Raw genomic sequence first — 14,898 nt, 5'->3', positions numbered from 1 at the left:
GCCAGATGGTGATGCGTGATTCATCACTACAGAATTTCCACTGCTCAAGAGTCTAATGGCGGCTAGCTTTACACCACTCCAGTTGACGCTTGGCATTGTGCATGGTGATCTTAGGCTTGTGTGCGGCTGCTCGGCCATGGAAACCCCTTTTATGAAGCTCAACGAACAGTTATTGTGCTGACGTTGCTTCCAGCGGTAGTTTGGAACTCGGTACGCGCTTCAGCACTTGGCGGTCCCATTCTGTGAGCGCTACCACTTCGCTGCTGAGCCGTTGTTGCTACTAGATATTTCCACTTTACAATAACAGCACTTACAGTTGACTGGGGCAGCTCTAGCAGGGCAGACATTTGCAAACTGACTTCATCCTATGAAGGTCCCAAGTTGAAAGTTACTGAGCTCCTCATTAAGGCCATTCCACTGCCAATGTTTTTCTATGGAGATTGCATGGGTGTGTGCTTGATTTAATATACTATATATAACTCCCTTTCTCTACTTTCTCTCTGTTCATGTCTCTGAAAGAAAAATATGCCACATAACCAACACATTCTGTCTAAATCTGCCTGAATTAATCTCCTAAGGACAGCACACAGGCCTACCTCATGTAACAGACAGCACCAGTCATATCTCTCAGAGACACAGAAACAGACAGTGGAATCTACATTTATACTGCTTCAAATTAGAGGGAGAGAGTGGGGGAGAACAACTGATGCAGACAGAAGAGAGAAGGAAGACTATGAGGCTGTTGGTTCGGTCGAGCATCACAGTGTGAGCCGACACAGAATGAGTGTTGTGTGTGTGTATGTGTATGTGTATGTGTATGTGTGTGTGTGTGTGTGTGTGTGTGTGTGTGTGTGTGTGTGTGTGTGTGTGTGTGTGTGTGTGTGTGTGTGTGTGTGTGTGTGTGTGTGTGTGTGTGTGTGTTTGAAGCTTAACCAAGAAAACCCAAAAGGCAGGGACTCTGACAGGAAACATAGTGATGAGGCTGTAATAGAATATTGAGGTTCAGTACATCAGCTGCCCTTTTAACACGCAGTATCACGCAGCAGTGCTGTTTAATTCAGAACTTTAGTGTTTATTTATGATGTAACACGTGATGTAATAACCAGAAATGGGGAATGCAGATACATGTTTTATGCTTCCAGTCTTGCTTTGGAATGCTTAATTGTCAGTCATGTACACAGTGGCTTTCTTTCCACATTTTGTTACGTTACAGCCGAAATTCTCATCAATCTACACACAATACCCCATAATGACGAAACGAAAAGAGGGTTTTTAGACATTTTTGCACATTTAATAAAAACAAAAAACAGAAATACCTTATTTACATAACTATTCAGACCCTTTGCTATGAGACTCGTAATTGAGCTCAGGAACATCCTGTTTCCATTGATCATTGTTGAGATGTTGCTACAACTTGATTGGATTCCACCTGTGGTAAATTCAATTGATTGGACATGATTTGGAAAGGCACACACCTGTCTATATACAGTGGGGCAAAAAAGTATTTAGTCAGCCACCAATTCTGCAAGTTCTCCCACTTAAAAAGATGAGAGAGGCCTGTAATTTTCATCAAAGGTACACTTCAACTATGACAAAATGAGAAAGAAAAAAATCCAGAAAATCACATAGTAGGATTTTTAATGAATTTATTTGCAAATGATGGTGGAAAATAAGTATTTGGTCACCTACAAACAAGCAAGATTTTCCTTTATTGGTGTGTGGCCTCCACGTGCCTGTATGACCTCCCTACAATGCCTGGGCATGCTCCTGATGACGTGGCGGATGGTCTCCTGAGGGATCTCCTCCCAGACCTGGACTAAAGCATCCGCCAAATCCTGGACAGTCTTTGGTGCAACTTGATGTTGGTGGATGGAGCGAGACATGATGTCCCAGATGTGCTCAATTGGATTCAGGTCTAGGGAACGGGCGGGCCAGTCCATAGCATCAATGCCTTCCTCTTGCAGGAACTGCTGACACTCTCCAGCCACATGTGGTCTATCATTGTCTTGCATTAGAAGGAACCCAGGGCCAACCGCACCAGCATATGGTCTCACAAGGGGTCTGAGGATCTCATTTCGGTACCTATTGGCAGTCAGGCTACATCTGGCAAGCACATGGAGGGCTGTGTGGACCCCCAAAGAAATGCCACCCCACACCATGACTGACCCACCACCAAACCGGTCATGCTGGAGGATGTTGCAGGCAGCAGAACGTTCTCCACGGCATCTCCAGACTCTGTCACGTCTGTCACATGTGCTCAGTGTGAACCTGCTTTCATCTGTGAAGAGCACAGGGCGCCAGTGGCGAATTTGACAATCTTGGTGTTCTCTGGCAAATGCCAAACATCCTGCACGGTGTTGGGCTGTAAGCACAACCCCCACTGGTGTACATCGGGCCCTCATACCACCCTCATGGAGTCTGTTTCTGACCATTTGAGCAGACACATGCACATTTTTGGCCTGCTGGAGGTCATTTTGCAGGGCTCTGGCAGTGCTCCTCCTGCTCCTCCTTGCACAAAGGCGGAGGTAGCGGTCCTGCTGCTGGGTTGTTGCCTTCCTACGGCCTCCTCCACGTCTCCTGATGTACTGGCCTGCCTCCTGGTAGCGCCTCCATATTCTGGACACTCTGGACACTCTTACCACAGCTCGCATTGATGTTCCATCCTGGATGAGCTGCACTACCTGAGCCACTTGTGTGGGTTGTAGACTCCCTGTCATGCTACCACTTGAGTGAAAGCACCGCCAGCATTCAAAAGTGACCAAAACATCAGCCAGGAAGCATAGGAACTGAGAAGTGGTCTGTGGTCACCACCTGCAGAACCATTCCTTTATTGGGGGTGTCTTGCTAATTGCCTATAATTTCCACCTTTTGTCTATTCCATTTCAACAACAGCATGTGAAATGTATTGTCAATCATTGTTGCTTTCAAATTGGACAGTTTGATTTCATGACTTGGAGTTACATTGTGCTGATTAAGTGTTCCCTTTATTTTTTTGAGCAGTGTATATATTGTTTACCTTTATATAACTAGGCAAATCAGTTAAGAATAAATTCTTATTTTCAATGACGGCCTAGGAACAGTGGGTTAACTGCCTGTTCAGGGGCAGAACGACAGATTTGTACCTTGTCAGCTCGGGGATTTGAACTTGCAACCTGGCTGCTAGTCCAACGCTCTAACCACTAGGCTACCCTGCCGCCCCAAGGTCTCACAGGTGACAGTGCATGTCAGAGCAAAAACCAAGTCATGAGGTGGAAGGAATTGTCTGTAGAGCTCCGAGACAGGATTGCGTCGAGGCACAGATCTGGGGAAGGGTACCAAAACATTTCTGCAGCATTGAAGGTCCCCAAGAACATAGTGGCCTCCATCATTCTTAAATGGAAGAAGTTTGGAACCACCAAGACTCTTCTTTGAGCTGGCCGCCCAGCCGAACTGAGCTATCAGGAGAGAAGGGCATTGGTCAGGGAGGTGACCAAGAACCAATGGTCACTCTGACAGAGCTCTAGAGTTCCTCTGTGGAGATGGGAAAACCTTCAAGAAGGACAACCATCTCTGCAGCACTCCACCAATCAAGCCTTCATGGTAGAGTGACCAGACAGAAGCTATGACAGCCCGCTTGGAGTTTGCCAAAAGGCACTCAAAGACTCTAAGACCATGAGAAACAAGATGCTCTGGTCTGATGAAACCAAGATTGAACTATTTGGCCTGAATAACAAGCGTCATGTCTGGAGGAAACCTGGCACCATCCCTACGGTGAAGCATGGTGATGGCATCATCATGCCATGGGGATGTTTTTCAGTGGCAAGGAGACTAGTCATGATTGAGGGAAAGATGAACGGAGCAACATATAGAGAGATCCTTGATGAAAACATACTCCAGAGCTCTCAGGACCTCAGACAGGGACGAAGGTTCACCTTCCAACAGGACAACGACCCTAAGCACACAGCCAAGACAAAGCAAGTCTCTGAATAGCTTTGAGTGGCCCAGCCAGAGCCTGGACTTGAACCCGATCGAACATCTCTGGAGAGACCTGAAAATAGCTGTGCAGCAATGCTCCCCATCCAACCTGACAGAGCTTGAGAGGATCTGCAGAGAAGAATGGGAGAAACTCCTTAAATACAGGTGTGCCAAGGTTGTAGCGTCACACCCAAGAAGACTCGAGGCTGTAACCACTGCTAAAGGTGCATCAACAAAGTATTGAGTAAAGGGTCTGAGTACTTATGTAATTGTGATATTTAATTTAAAAAAGGTTTATATACATTTTTATATACACAAATTTAAAAAAAAAAAATAAATAAAAACGTTTTTGCTTTGTTATTATGGGTTATTGTGTGTAGATTGATGAGTGAAAAAACAATTTTAATACATTTTTGAATACGGATAGTCCATGATAACTGATAACGTAACAAAATGTGGAAAAACTCAAGGGGTCTGAATATTTTCCGAAAGCACTGTAAATGAATGGTGTGCTGCATGAAAAGATCCCATTACAAACCTTTTGCTGTTCGTTGGTGCATCCAAAAACCTGTGACAGACAAGGGATATGATGGAGGAACGGTGCACAGATACTCACCGGCTCTCCAGCCTCATTTCCTCCCAGGATGCGGAACCCAAAACCTGTATCCTTCCGCCACAGGAAGATCTCCTGCTCCTGGCAATCTGGCTCTGAAAAACACAACACAAGAGCTCAGTGGAGGTGAAACAGGGAGTAGACCTGACACTCAGAAGGTTAAACCTACATGACTGTTGCATTAATCAATACACTGCAATTAAGTTCAGTATTCATAATATAATATATACCATTTTGCAGAAACTTTTATCCAATGCGACTTACAGTCATGCGTCCATACATTTTACGTATGGGTGGCCCCGGGATTCAAGCCCACTATCCTGGCGTTGGACTACATTTCAATTCAGTTCAGTTAGATCTTGTTATTAAACTATCTGGTATGAACACCCCCTCCTCTGCATCACTGGGCATATTAGGTTCCTTCTCTCAGGTGCAGGGTTGGCTCCCAGAGGACAGGAGGAACAAATGCCATATACATGCTCTCTATGAATGTGACCTTCTAACTCTCTGCCTCTTTTTCTCGTTCCGTCTCTCTCTGAGGAACACAAACATGCGTGGCTGTGAGAGGACACAGGCAATTTGGTGTTAGTCTGTTCACCCACAGGGCCAGTCTGAACACAGGGCATGGACAGGTTTTATAAGTTAGCTAGCTAGCTGTCTGTCTGTCTGTCTGCCTGTCTGTCTGTCCTTTCACTTGTCTACCTATCTATGTCTGTCCTTTCACTTGTCTACCTATCTATGTCTGTCCTTTCACTTGTCTGTCTGTCCTTTCACTTGTCTGTCTGTCTGTCTGTCTGTCTGTCTGTCTGTCTGTCTGTCTGTCTGTCTGTCTGTCTGTCTGTCTGTCTGTCTGTCTGTCTGTCTGTCCTTTCACTTGTCTGTCTGTCTGTCTGTCCTTTCACTTGTCTGTCTGTCTATGTCAGTCCTTTCACTTGTCTGTCTGTCTGTCTGTCCTTTCACTTGTCTGTCTGTCTGTGTCAGTCCTTTCACTTGTCTGTCTGTCTGTCCGTTCACTTGTCTGTCTGTCTGTCTGTCTGTCTGTCTGTCTGTCTGTCTGTCTGTCTGTCTGTCTGTCTGTCTGTCTGTCTGTCTGTCTGTCTGTCTGTCTGTCTGTCTGTCTGTCTGTCTGTCTGTCTGTCTGTCTGTCTGTCTGTCTGTCTGTCTGTCCTTTCTGTCTGTCTGTCTGTCTGTCTGTCTGTCTGTCTGTCTGTCTGTCCTTTCACTTGTCTGTCTGTCTGTCTGTCCTTTCACTTGTCTGTCTGTCTATGTCTGTCCTTTCACTTGTCTGTCTGTCTGTCTGTCTGTCTGTCTGTCTGTCTGTCTGTCTGTCTGTCTGTCTGTCTGTCTGTGTGTGCGTGTGTGCGTGTGTAGGTTGGATAAGTCATTAGCCTTCCGCTGATCGCTGTCCCTAGCACAGCAGATCTCTCTATCTCTTGCACGCACACACGCAAGCACAGCCTGTAACTGTCAGAAAACATATCCGCTGCAGGAGGGTCCCAGCATGGTCTCATCTCTAGCCCGTCTCAGTCCTATCTCTGTCCTATCTCCTGACACCACCAACACCACAGAGCACCATAATGCTGATATGAGTCCATGACAGACACACAGACGCACCAGCACACATTAAATACCTCTCAACACCCATCTCCAACTCTAACCCATTCTAATAATCCAGCCCAACAAACAGTAAGATCAGCTCCATGGTGGAGGGATCACCAGGCCCAGTTAATATTTAATCAGCAGCAGACCTAGATTCTACTGGCTCTACTTTACATACTGATTAACCAGCACTGCAACACCACCTGCACTGATTAACTAGCACTGCAACACCACCTGCACTGATTAACCAGAACTGCAACACCACCTGCACTGATTACTGCAACATCACCTGCACTGATTAACCAGCACTGCAACACCACCTGCACTGATTAACCAGTACTGCAACACCACCTGCACTGATTAACCAATACTGCAACACCACCTGCACTGATTAACCAATACTGCAACACCACCTGCACTGATTAACCAATACTGCAACACCACCTGCACTGATTAACCAATACTGCAACACCACCTGCACTGATTAACCAGCACTGCAACACCACCTGCACTGATTAACCAATACTGCAACACCACCTGCACTGATTAACCAGCACTGCAACACCACCTGCACTGATTAACCAATACTGCAACACCACCTGCACTGATTAACCAGCACTGCAACACCACCTGCACTGATTAACCAATACTGCAACACCACCTGCACTGATTAACCAGCACTGCAACACCACCTGCACTGATTAACCAGTACTGCAACACCACCTGCACTGATTAACCAGTACTGCAACACCACCTGCACTGATTAACCAATACTGCAACACCACCTGCACTGATTAACCACCTGCACTGATTAACACCCACCTGCACTGATTAACCAGCACTGCAACACCACCTGCACTGATTAACCAGCACTGCAACACCACCTGCACTGATTAACCAATACTGCAACACCACCTGCACTGATTAACCAGTACTGCAACACCACCTGCACTGATTAACCAGCACTGCAACACCACCTGCACTGATTAACCAGTACTGCAACACCACCACTGATTAACCAATACTGAACACCACCTGCACTGATTAACCAGTACTGCAACACCACCTGCACTGAACCAGTTAACACCACCTGCACTGATTAACCAATACTGCAACACCACCTGCACTGATTAACCAGCACTGCAACACCACCTGCACTGATTACTGCAACACCACCTGCACTGATTAACCAGCACTGCAACACCACCTGCACTGATTAACCAGTACTGCAACACCACCTGCACTGATTAACCAATACTGCAACACCACCTGCACTGATTAACCAGCACTGCAACACCACCTGCACTGATTACTGCAACACCACCTGCACTGATTAACCAGCACTGCAACACCACTTGCACTGATTAACTAGCACTGCAACACCACCTGCACTGATTAACCAATACTGCAACACCACCTGCACTGGTTAACCAGTACTGCAACACCACCTACACTGATTAACCAATACTGCAACACCACCTGCACTGATTAACCAGTACTGCAACACCACCTGCACTGATTAACCAATACTGCAACACCACCTGCACTGATTAACCAGTACTGCAACACCACCTGCACTGATTAACCAATACTGCAACACCACCTGCACTGATTAACCAGCACTGCAACACCACCTGCACTGATTACTGCAACACCACCTGCACTGATTAACCAGCACTGCAACACCACCTGCACTGATTAACTAGCACTGCAACACCACCTGCACTGATTAACCAATACTGCAACACCACCTGCACTGATTAACCAGCACTGCAACACCACCTGCACTGATTACTGCAACACCACCTGCACTGATTAACCAGCACTGCAACACCACCTGCTAGCACACACACAAACAGGCTGAGGCTGGCAGGCAACTAGCACTACTCACTGACATACATACATACATACATACATACATACATACATACATACATACATACATACATACATACATACATACATACATACATACATACATACATACATACATACATACATACATACATACATACATACATACATACATACATACATACATACATACATACGTACGTACATACATACGGACGGGCGGGCGGACGGAGGGACGGACGGACGGGCGGACAGACAGACAGACAGACAGACACACACAAGCTGCACGTGCACACATAATGAATTGATTCTGATAACGGATGCATTTTTAATACACCATGAATGTAAACACATTATTGTTGCCAGACCTGCAACGGCCTGCCTCTTATAAAGTGCAAATGGCATTTGAGAAAACAACATTACATTCTTATTACACTAAGTTATGATTGCTTGTCTCCCCACTCAGTTTAATTGTATATGTTGCAATGTGCTGTAAATGACCAGACTCTTTAATAAAGAATAACTGTTTTTCTCGAGGAGTCATCATATTGCCCCCTAGATGGAAATGAATGACCCATTGTTTGGAGAGCAAACCATTTCTCTCAAGAGACTTGTAGTGAGTATAGTAAATAAGTGGGGTGGCGCCCTCCTCCACTCATGAATAATGGAGGACTTGAGTTGTGACTGCAAAGGATATGGGGGAGAGTCTTAAGAACAGATGTTTCTGCTTTTACAACTCAAAACGGGGCTGCCTTCTATCGCCCAGTGTACCTAATATCATTCCCAATTCTTAGGGTTAGAACAAGGAAAAAGTATTGTATGCACCACACTATTGTTCAAATAGATGATTATTATTTTTCTGCTGATGAGAACATCTACATTATTTTTGTCAAGTAGCTCATGACGTGTGTCAACACTGGATATACCATATATTTCATTTCTGAGTTGTCAGCAGGGTAGGATGCATGTGATCCTGCATTTCTAGTCCCTAATTCCGCTGGCATCAGACCTACACAGTCCTATAATGAGAGGTGTCGATAGCCTCACAGAGCAAGAAACACGTCCGTGTCTGAAGGAGACGAAGCTCTCCGAGACATCTTCTGTCACAGAGTCAGGTTTGACTCAAACACACACACACACACACACACACACACACACACACACACACACACACACACACACACACACACACACACACACACACACACACACACACACACACACACACACACACACACACACACACTGTTCCTACAAAGTACTTAACAATGCTTCTCCTCCAGGACACAATGCAACACCCACTTACTTAAACACACTCATACACTGCCTAGTCTAATCCCAACAGAATAATCAGAAAAGTTTCAAGAGTTTCTCTCTGCCCACCAATCAACAGGCATGATGATCAGATCCCAGGCTCATTCACTCTAGTTTATAAATGTTTGATGTATTTGTGTTCGGCAGCATTGTTGAACCTACACTTCAGTTGTGCCAAACAACCACAGTGAAGTGATGACTGATGACTCACGTCTGCTCTCATACATGCTCCTGGACTGGGCCCAGATCTTGAAGGGGTCTGGCTTCTTCTGGAGGGTCATGGTACCATCTCCAGGGTCATGGGTGGGCAGGGGAGGCAGGCCAGGCAACAGGTGAGTGGGGGCGGCCGGAGGGGGGCCTACGGCCTCACTGGGCATGTTGGAGGAGAGGTGGCTGGGAGAGTCTATGTGGGTGCTGCGATGGCTGCACACACTGTGCTGGGAGCTGCTCTGACTGTCCTTCCTCTCCAGCTGCTGCTGAATGGACAGAATGGGGAGGGAGAGAGAGGAGGGAGAAAGGGTGGAAGACAGGGGGAGAGAGATAAGACGAGAAGGTGAGGGGATAGTGAGAAAGAAGGAGAAAGAGAGGGCGAATAAGAGAAGACAGAATAAAGACGGAGTGAAAAAAGAGAGATGAGTAAGAAGGGAAGGTAGTCGAGAGAGAGAATAAGGAAACAACCATCCAAGGTCATTATCATAGAAACACCAAGTGAATTGATTGGGTCGGTCAGTAAGAGCTGCATTCTAACGGTGTGCGGGAGAGATGACATGGTTTCTATGACGCCCACACACAGAACAGTCTCTGAATAGTTTCTTTATATTACAATAAGACAACAGGATGTGTTTATTCATACACACACTATGTTCATGTCCCCCCATCTATCATGACACCAGGAAGGCAAGAACTGCTTCCCACCAAAACGGGCTGACATTTCAGACGGTCTTCTCAAATAGCTCTTACACTAAAAGGGCATTATCATCATTTTCACAATTGTACAGAATTAATGTTCCAAACCTCTCAGCCAATAACACTAGTTTTCAGTTTTTTATATTTTGTTTTATACAAAAAAGATATATTCAGTTCAGTGCAATTCACTGAATATAAGACCTCTAAGCTTGGTTCTAAGACTGTGGGACATTTGAAGAAGCTTATCAAATGGAATATGAAAAACCTGGAGGTGTCTAACACATTGAACATACAGGTTCAGGCCAAGGAAACCGTGTCATCAGGTTCTATCTGGATACATTAAGACATTTGACAGTTCTATGATATTTCTTATGGTTGATAAAATATTAAAATCAACATCATGCATGAGAGGAAAAGCAAACACAAGCTTGTTAGTAGAAACAAAAACACACTTACAAGCCCACACTTTGCAAATACACCAAGACAATTTGGTCCCTCTTGCAAATGGCAGTGTACTCTAAGCACATATTCAAAGCCCAGCATCAGAGGCAGAACAGCGCTTAGAGGCTGACACAGACTTGCATGCAGCCTGACATTTCAATGATACAACACAAAGACTGCTTTCCCATCGTGAAAAACGAATTGACAGTGGCAACCGACCAGGGTCACCATTGCCCCCACTCAACCCTTACAGAGCCCTTCCCCTCCCCCACCCTGTCACATGACCTCAAGCAGCGATGCCCCATCTATGACCGATGCCATATCTCACTAATCCCTAATCCCAAATAGCCCTGCTTCCTGTTAACAGGAACACTGAAATATGTATGTAATGTATTTTCCACATTCCTATAGTATACATACTCTGTGGATGGCTGTGGGTAGAAGTTGCCCGTTTGGCACTGAACTAGGTTTAGCCCACCCTCCCTTTACCTGATGACGAGCTAAGGTTTGATAAACAGTCATAATAAAAACGCAGTTGGGAGCATAACTCACTCTGAGTGGAGTGTTCCTCCTTTGCTGCCTCCCCAAATACTGATTTAAACCAATAGGGTGGCAGAACACAAAACGGATCTAGAATCCATTCTAGGGACAACTTTACCCTCTGGTTGAGGCTCCAGGGGATGCCATGGGCTGAGTGTTATTTACAGCTCTAGTGTTGTCTCCTCATAGCCAGTATTGACTTCTCATCAGGTTAAGATGTGTGTTAAGGATGAGGAGGCGTTCGCTCTTTAAACCTCAGAATAAAGTTATTGTCCCTGGAGAGGCCATCCTACTGCTCCAGCACTGAGGTAGCTAGTGTGCCTCTCCTCTGTCCACTGTACCTCTGGGCTCAAGCATGTGAGTCACTCCCATAGAATGCCTCTAACATTTCCTTCAGGTCTTTCCCTCATTCCATCATTATTTGTTAATCTATCCTCCTCTACACAAGCCACTACTATGACAGCCCCTCCCTCCTCCCTCTTTCCCCTCATCCATGACCCTATGCCACCCCTACCAGCTGGTCACTAATACAACGACTTAACCAGGGCACCAAGGCCAACCTTAATCGCTGATAGTATGACGGCATGGGAGAGGTGGAGGGAGGAAGAGAGAGAGAGCGGGAGAGAAAGAGAGATATAATATGGAGAGAGAAAAGACAGGGAGAGGGAGCAATGGGGAGTTTCAGAAAGAGAGAAAGAAAAGGAGGTCACAGACAGTGAGGGAGAGAGAGAGGGGAAAGAGGGGAGAAAGACAAGTAGCAGGGGAGGTATATGGAAGGATCCATGTCTTTTGTTCTTTAAATAGCCCCCACATCCATCCAGTAGAAAGCAGGCATGCACCGGGGGAATAACACTAATGCAGAGGAGGAAAGGGAGAAGAAGGAGAAGAGAGTTGTGTTGTACTTACCACCAGCTTGGGGCTCCTCTTGGCTGGCACCACTCCTGCAAAGCAGCGGCAGAGAGACAGAGAGAGCATTAATGACCGGCGTTACTCCGTAACCGTTCACCCCGAGCAAAAACAACCACTTCACCGGACAGGCGGATGGACGCAAGGACGACGGGTCCTGCTGCAGAGCTGAGCTAGCCCAGCTCTCACTCTCTCTCATTCTCAGAGTGCCACTGCGCTGTGCTACGTTGTGCGTTAGCCAGAGTGACTCTCTCTCTCTCTCTCCCCCTCCCTCTCTCTCTCTCTCCCCCTCCCTCTCTCTCTCTCTCTCCTCTCTCTCTCTCTCTCTCACCCTCACCCTCACCCTCACCTTCTACTAAGACAGGAGCTACTGATCTCTCTGCATTAGTGAAGCTGACTGACTGACTGACTGACTGACTGACGCTGCAGAAGGTTGCTCCCATCCACCGTACCACTGAAGAAGAGCCACTGAGCGACTAAACCACCAAACGAGAATGAGACACAGCACTCTGCAGGTAGAATCTCAACTACAGATTTAGGATCTTAATTTGAGACCAATTTTCTACAGCAGGAAAATAATCCTGCAACAACAGGAAATGTGAATTCTTATGTGGATTTTAATTAATGGACATTTTTGCAGGGGTTGATACATTTTTCGTAAGGGAAGATCACGTTTGAAATTTCATCTGGAAAGTAAACTTCAGAATCCTTTTTAAACCTCAAATACACTACAAGTTTTACATTTCCAGGAAAGTTATCCTGCAACAGGGGGATCAAATGAAGATCCTACATCTGTATTACCAAGAGTCCAGGAGCTTGAGCATGATATGGAAGGCCATTGTCAGCTCCCCTCTCACTGAGAGCATCTTCTGAATGTCTCTGTGTGTTCACCTACAGCAGGCAGCAGCTCCTCTGCTTAGCGCTCACACATTGAGAAGCAGATCTTGTCTACTCCCTCCCTCTCTTTCTCCCGCTCTCTTTTTTTCCTATACCCTCCCCCACCTCATCCTTGCACGTTGTGGCTTGCTTGCTGGCATCTCCCCCCCCCCGACTCTCCTTCACACACACACACACACACACACACACACACACACACACACACACACACACACACACACACACACACACACACACACACACACACACACACACACACACACACACACACACACACACACACACACACACACACACACACACACACACTAGAAGTAATGGGATGATGAATACCAATAATACCAATACCAATGAATACCAATAATCTACATTTAAAGTTTATTCCAAATCCCTCACAACCATGATATCCATTCACACAGTTTAGCAGTGAAACAAAACCCTAAATTGTAAAACCAACTGATACAATCAACCTGTTTCAAGCAACTGGTACAGAATCCATGACAAGTAGCCCACTGAGCAGAGCAGCAGAGATACCGATAAGCACTATTGTCCCTTCCTTCTTTGTCTTTGTATCAACTCAACAGGAATTCTAAGGTTCTAGCTGCATTTTGTCAAAACTGAGTTATTGACAAAGCCTTGTTCTGTACAATGTCCTCTACCTAGGTAATATTCTCCCGCTGTTAAGCCATAAAGAATACAAGATAAAACATGTTTTACCAATGAGGGTTTGGAACGTTAAAGCCAATTATCTCAGAATCATATTTTTGCAGATAGAACCTCATAAATCTAAAGTCATGTAGGCTATTATATAAAAAACACCTGCAGCAGAATACTACCTTGGATACCAGATTGATAGCATACTACCTTGGATACCAGATTGATAGCATACTACCTTGGATACCAGATTGATAGCATACTACCTTGGATACCAGATTGATAGCATACTACCTTGGATACCAGATTGATAGCATACTACCTAGGATACAAGATTGATAGCATACTACCTTGGATACCAGATTGATAGCATACTACCTTGGATACCAGATTGATAGCATACTACCTTGGATACCAGATTGATAGCAAACTACCTAGGATACAAGATTGATAGCATACTACCTTGGATACTAGATTGATAGCATACTACCTTGGATACCAGATTGATAGCATACTACCTTGGATACCAGATTGATAGCAAACTACCGTGGATACCAGATTGATAGCATACTACCTTGGACACCAGATTGATAGAATACTACCTAGGATACCAGATTGATAGCAAACTACCTAGGATATCAGATTGATGGCATACTACCTAGGAAAACAGATTGATAGCATACTACCTAGGAAACCAGATTGATAACGTACTACCTAGGATACCAGATTGATAGCATACTACCTAGGAAACCAGATTGATAGCATACTCCCTAGGATACTAGATTGATAGCATACTACCTAGGAAACCAGATTGATAGCATACTACCTAGGAAAACAGATTGATAGCATACTACCTAGGAAACCAGATTGATAGAATACTACCTAGGAAACCAGATTGATAGCATACTACCTAGGAAACCAGATTGATAGCATACTACCTAGGAAACCAGATTGATAGAATACTACCTAGGAAACCAGATTGATAGAATACTACCTAGGAAACCAGATTGATAGCATACTACCTAGGATACCAGATTGATAGCATACTACCTAGGAAACCAGATTGATAGAATACTACCTAGGAAACCAGATTGATAGAATACTACCTCGGAAACCAGATTGATAGCATACTCCATAGAATACCAGATTGATAGAATACCTCCTAGGAAACCAGATTGATAGAATACTACCTAGGAAACCAGATCGATAGCATACTACCT

At 45.2% G+C, this 14,898-nt stretch overlaps 1 protein-coding gene across 13 annotated transcripts in view; it reads right to left on the bottom strand.

The window, feature by feature from the left end:
- Window positions 1-14,898, bottom strand: part of LOC124045654 (membrane-associated guanylate kinase, WW and PDZ domain-containing protein 1-like) — a 209,337-nt gene that overhangs the window by 20,589 nt on the left and 173,850 nt on the right. For 12 of the 13 annotated variants that reach the window (XM_046365124.1, XM_046365125.1, XM_046365119.1 and 9 more), the window contains 3 exons: window positions 12,128-12,162; window positions 9,546-9,810; window positions 4,571-4,662 (listed from right to left, as the gene is read on the bottom strand). In XM_046365124.1, coding sequence (XP_046221080.1) covers window positions 4,571-4,662; window positions 9,546-9,810; window positions 12,128-12,162 — 392 coding nt within the window. The remainder of the gene's footprint in view (window positions 1-4,570; window positions 4,663-9,545; window positions 9,811-12,127; window positions 12,163-14,898) is intronic. The other variant, XM_046365117.1, reaches the window with a different exon arrangement.

The sequence above is a fragment of the Oncorhynchus gorbuscha genome, linkage group LG10 (assembly GCF_021184085.1).
Source record: "Oncorhynchus gorbuscha isolate QuinsamMale2020 ecotype Even-year linkage group LG10, OgorEven_v1.0, whole genome shotgun sequence".
NCBI lineage: Eukaryota > Metazoa > Chordata > Actinopteri > Salmoniformes > Salmonidae > Oncorhynchus > Oncorhynchus gorbuscha.
This window is presented reverse-complemented; position numbering and strand designations above follow the sequence as displayed.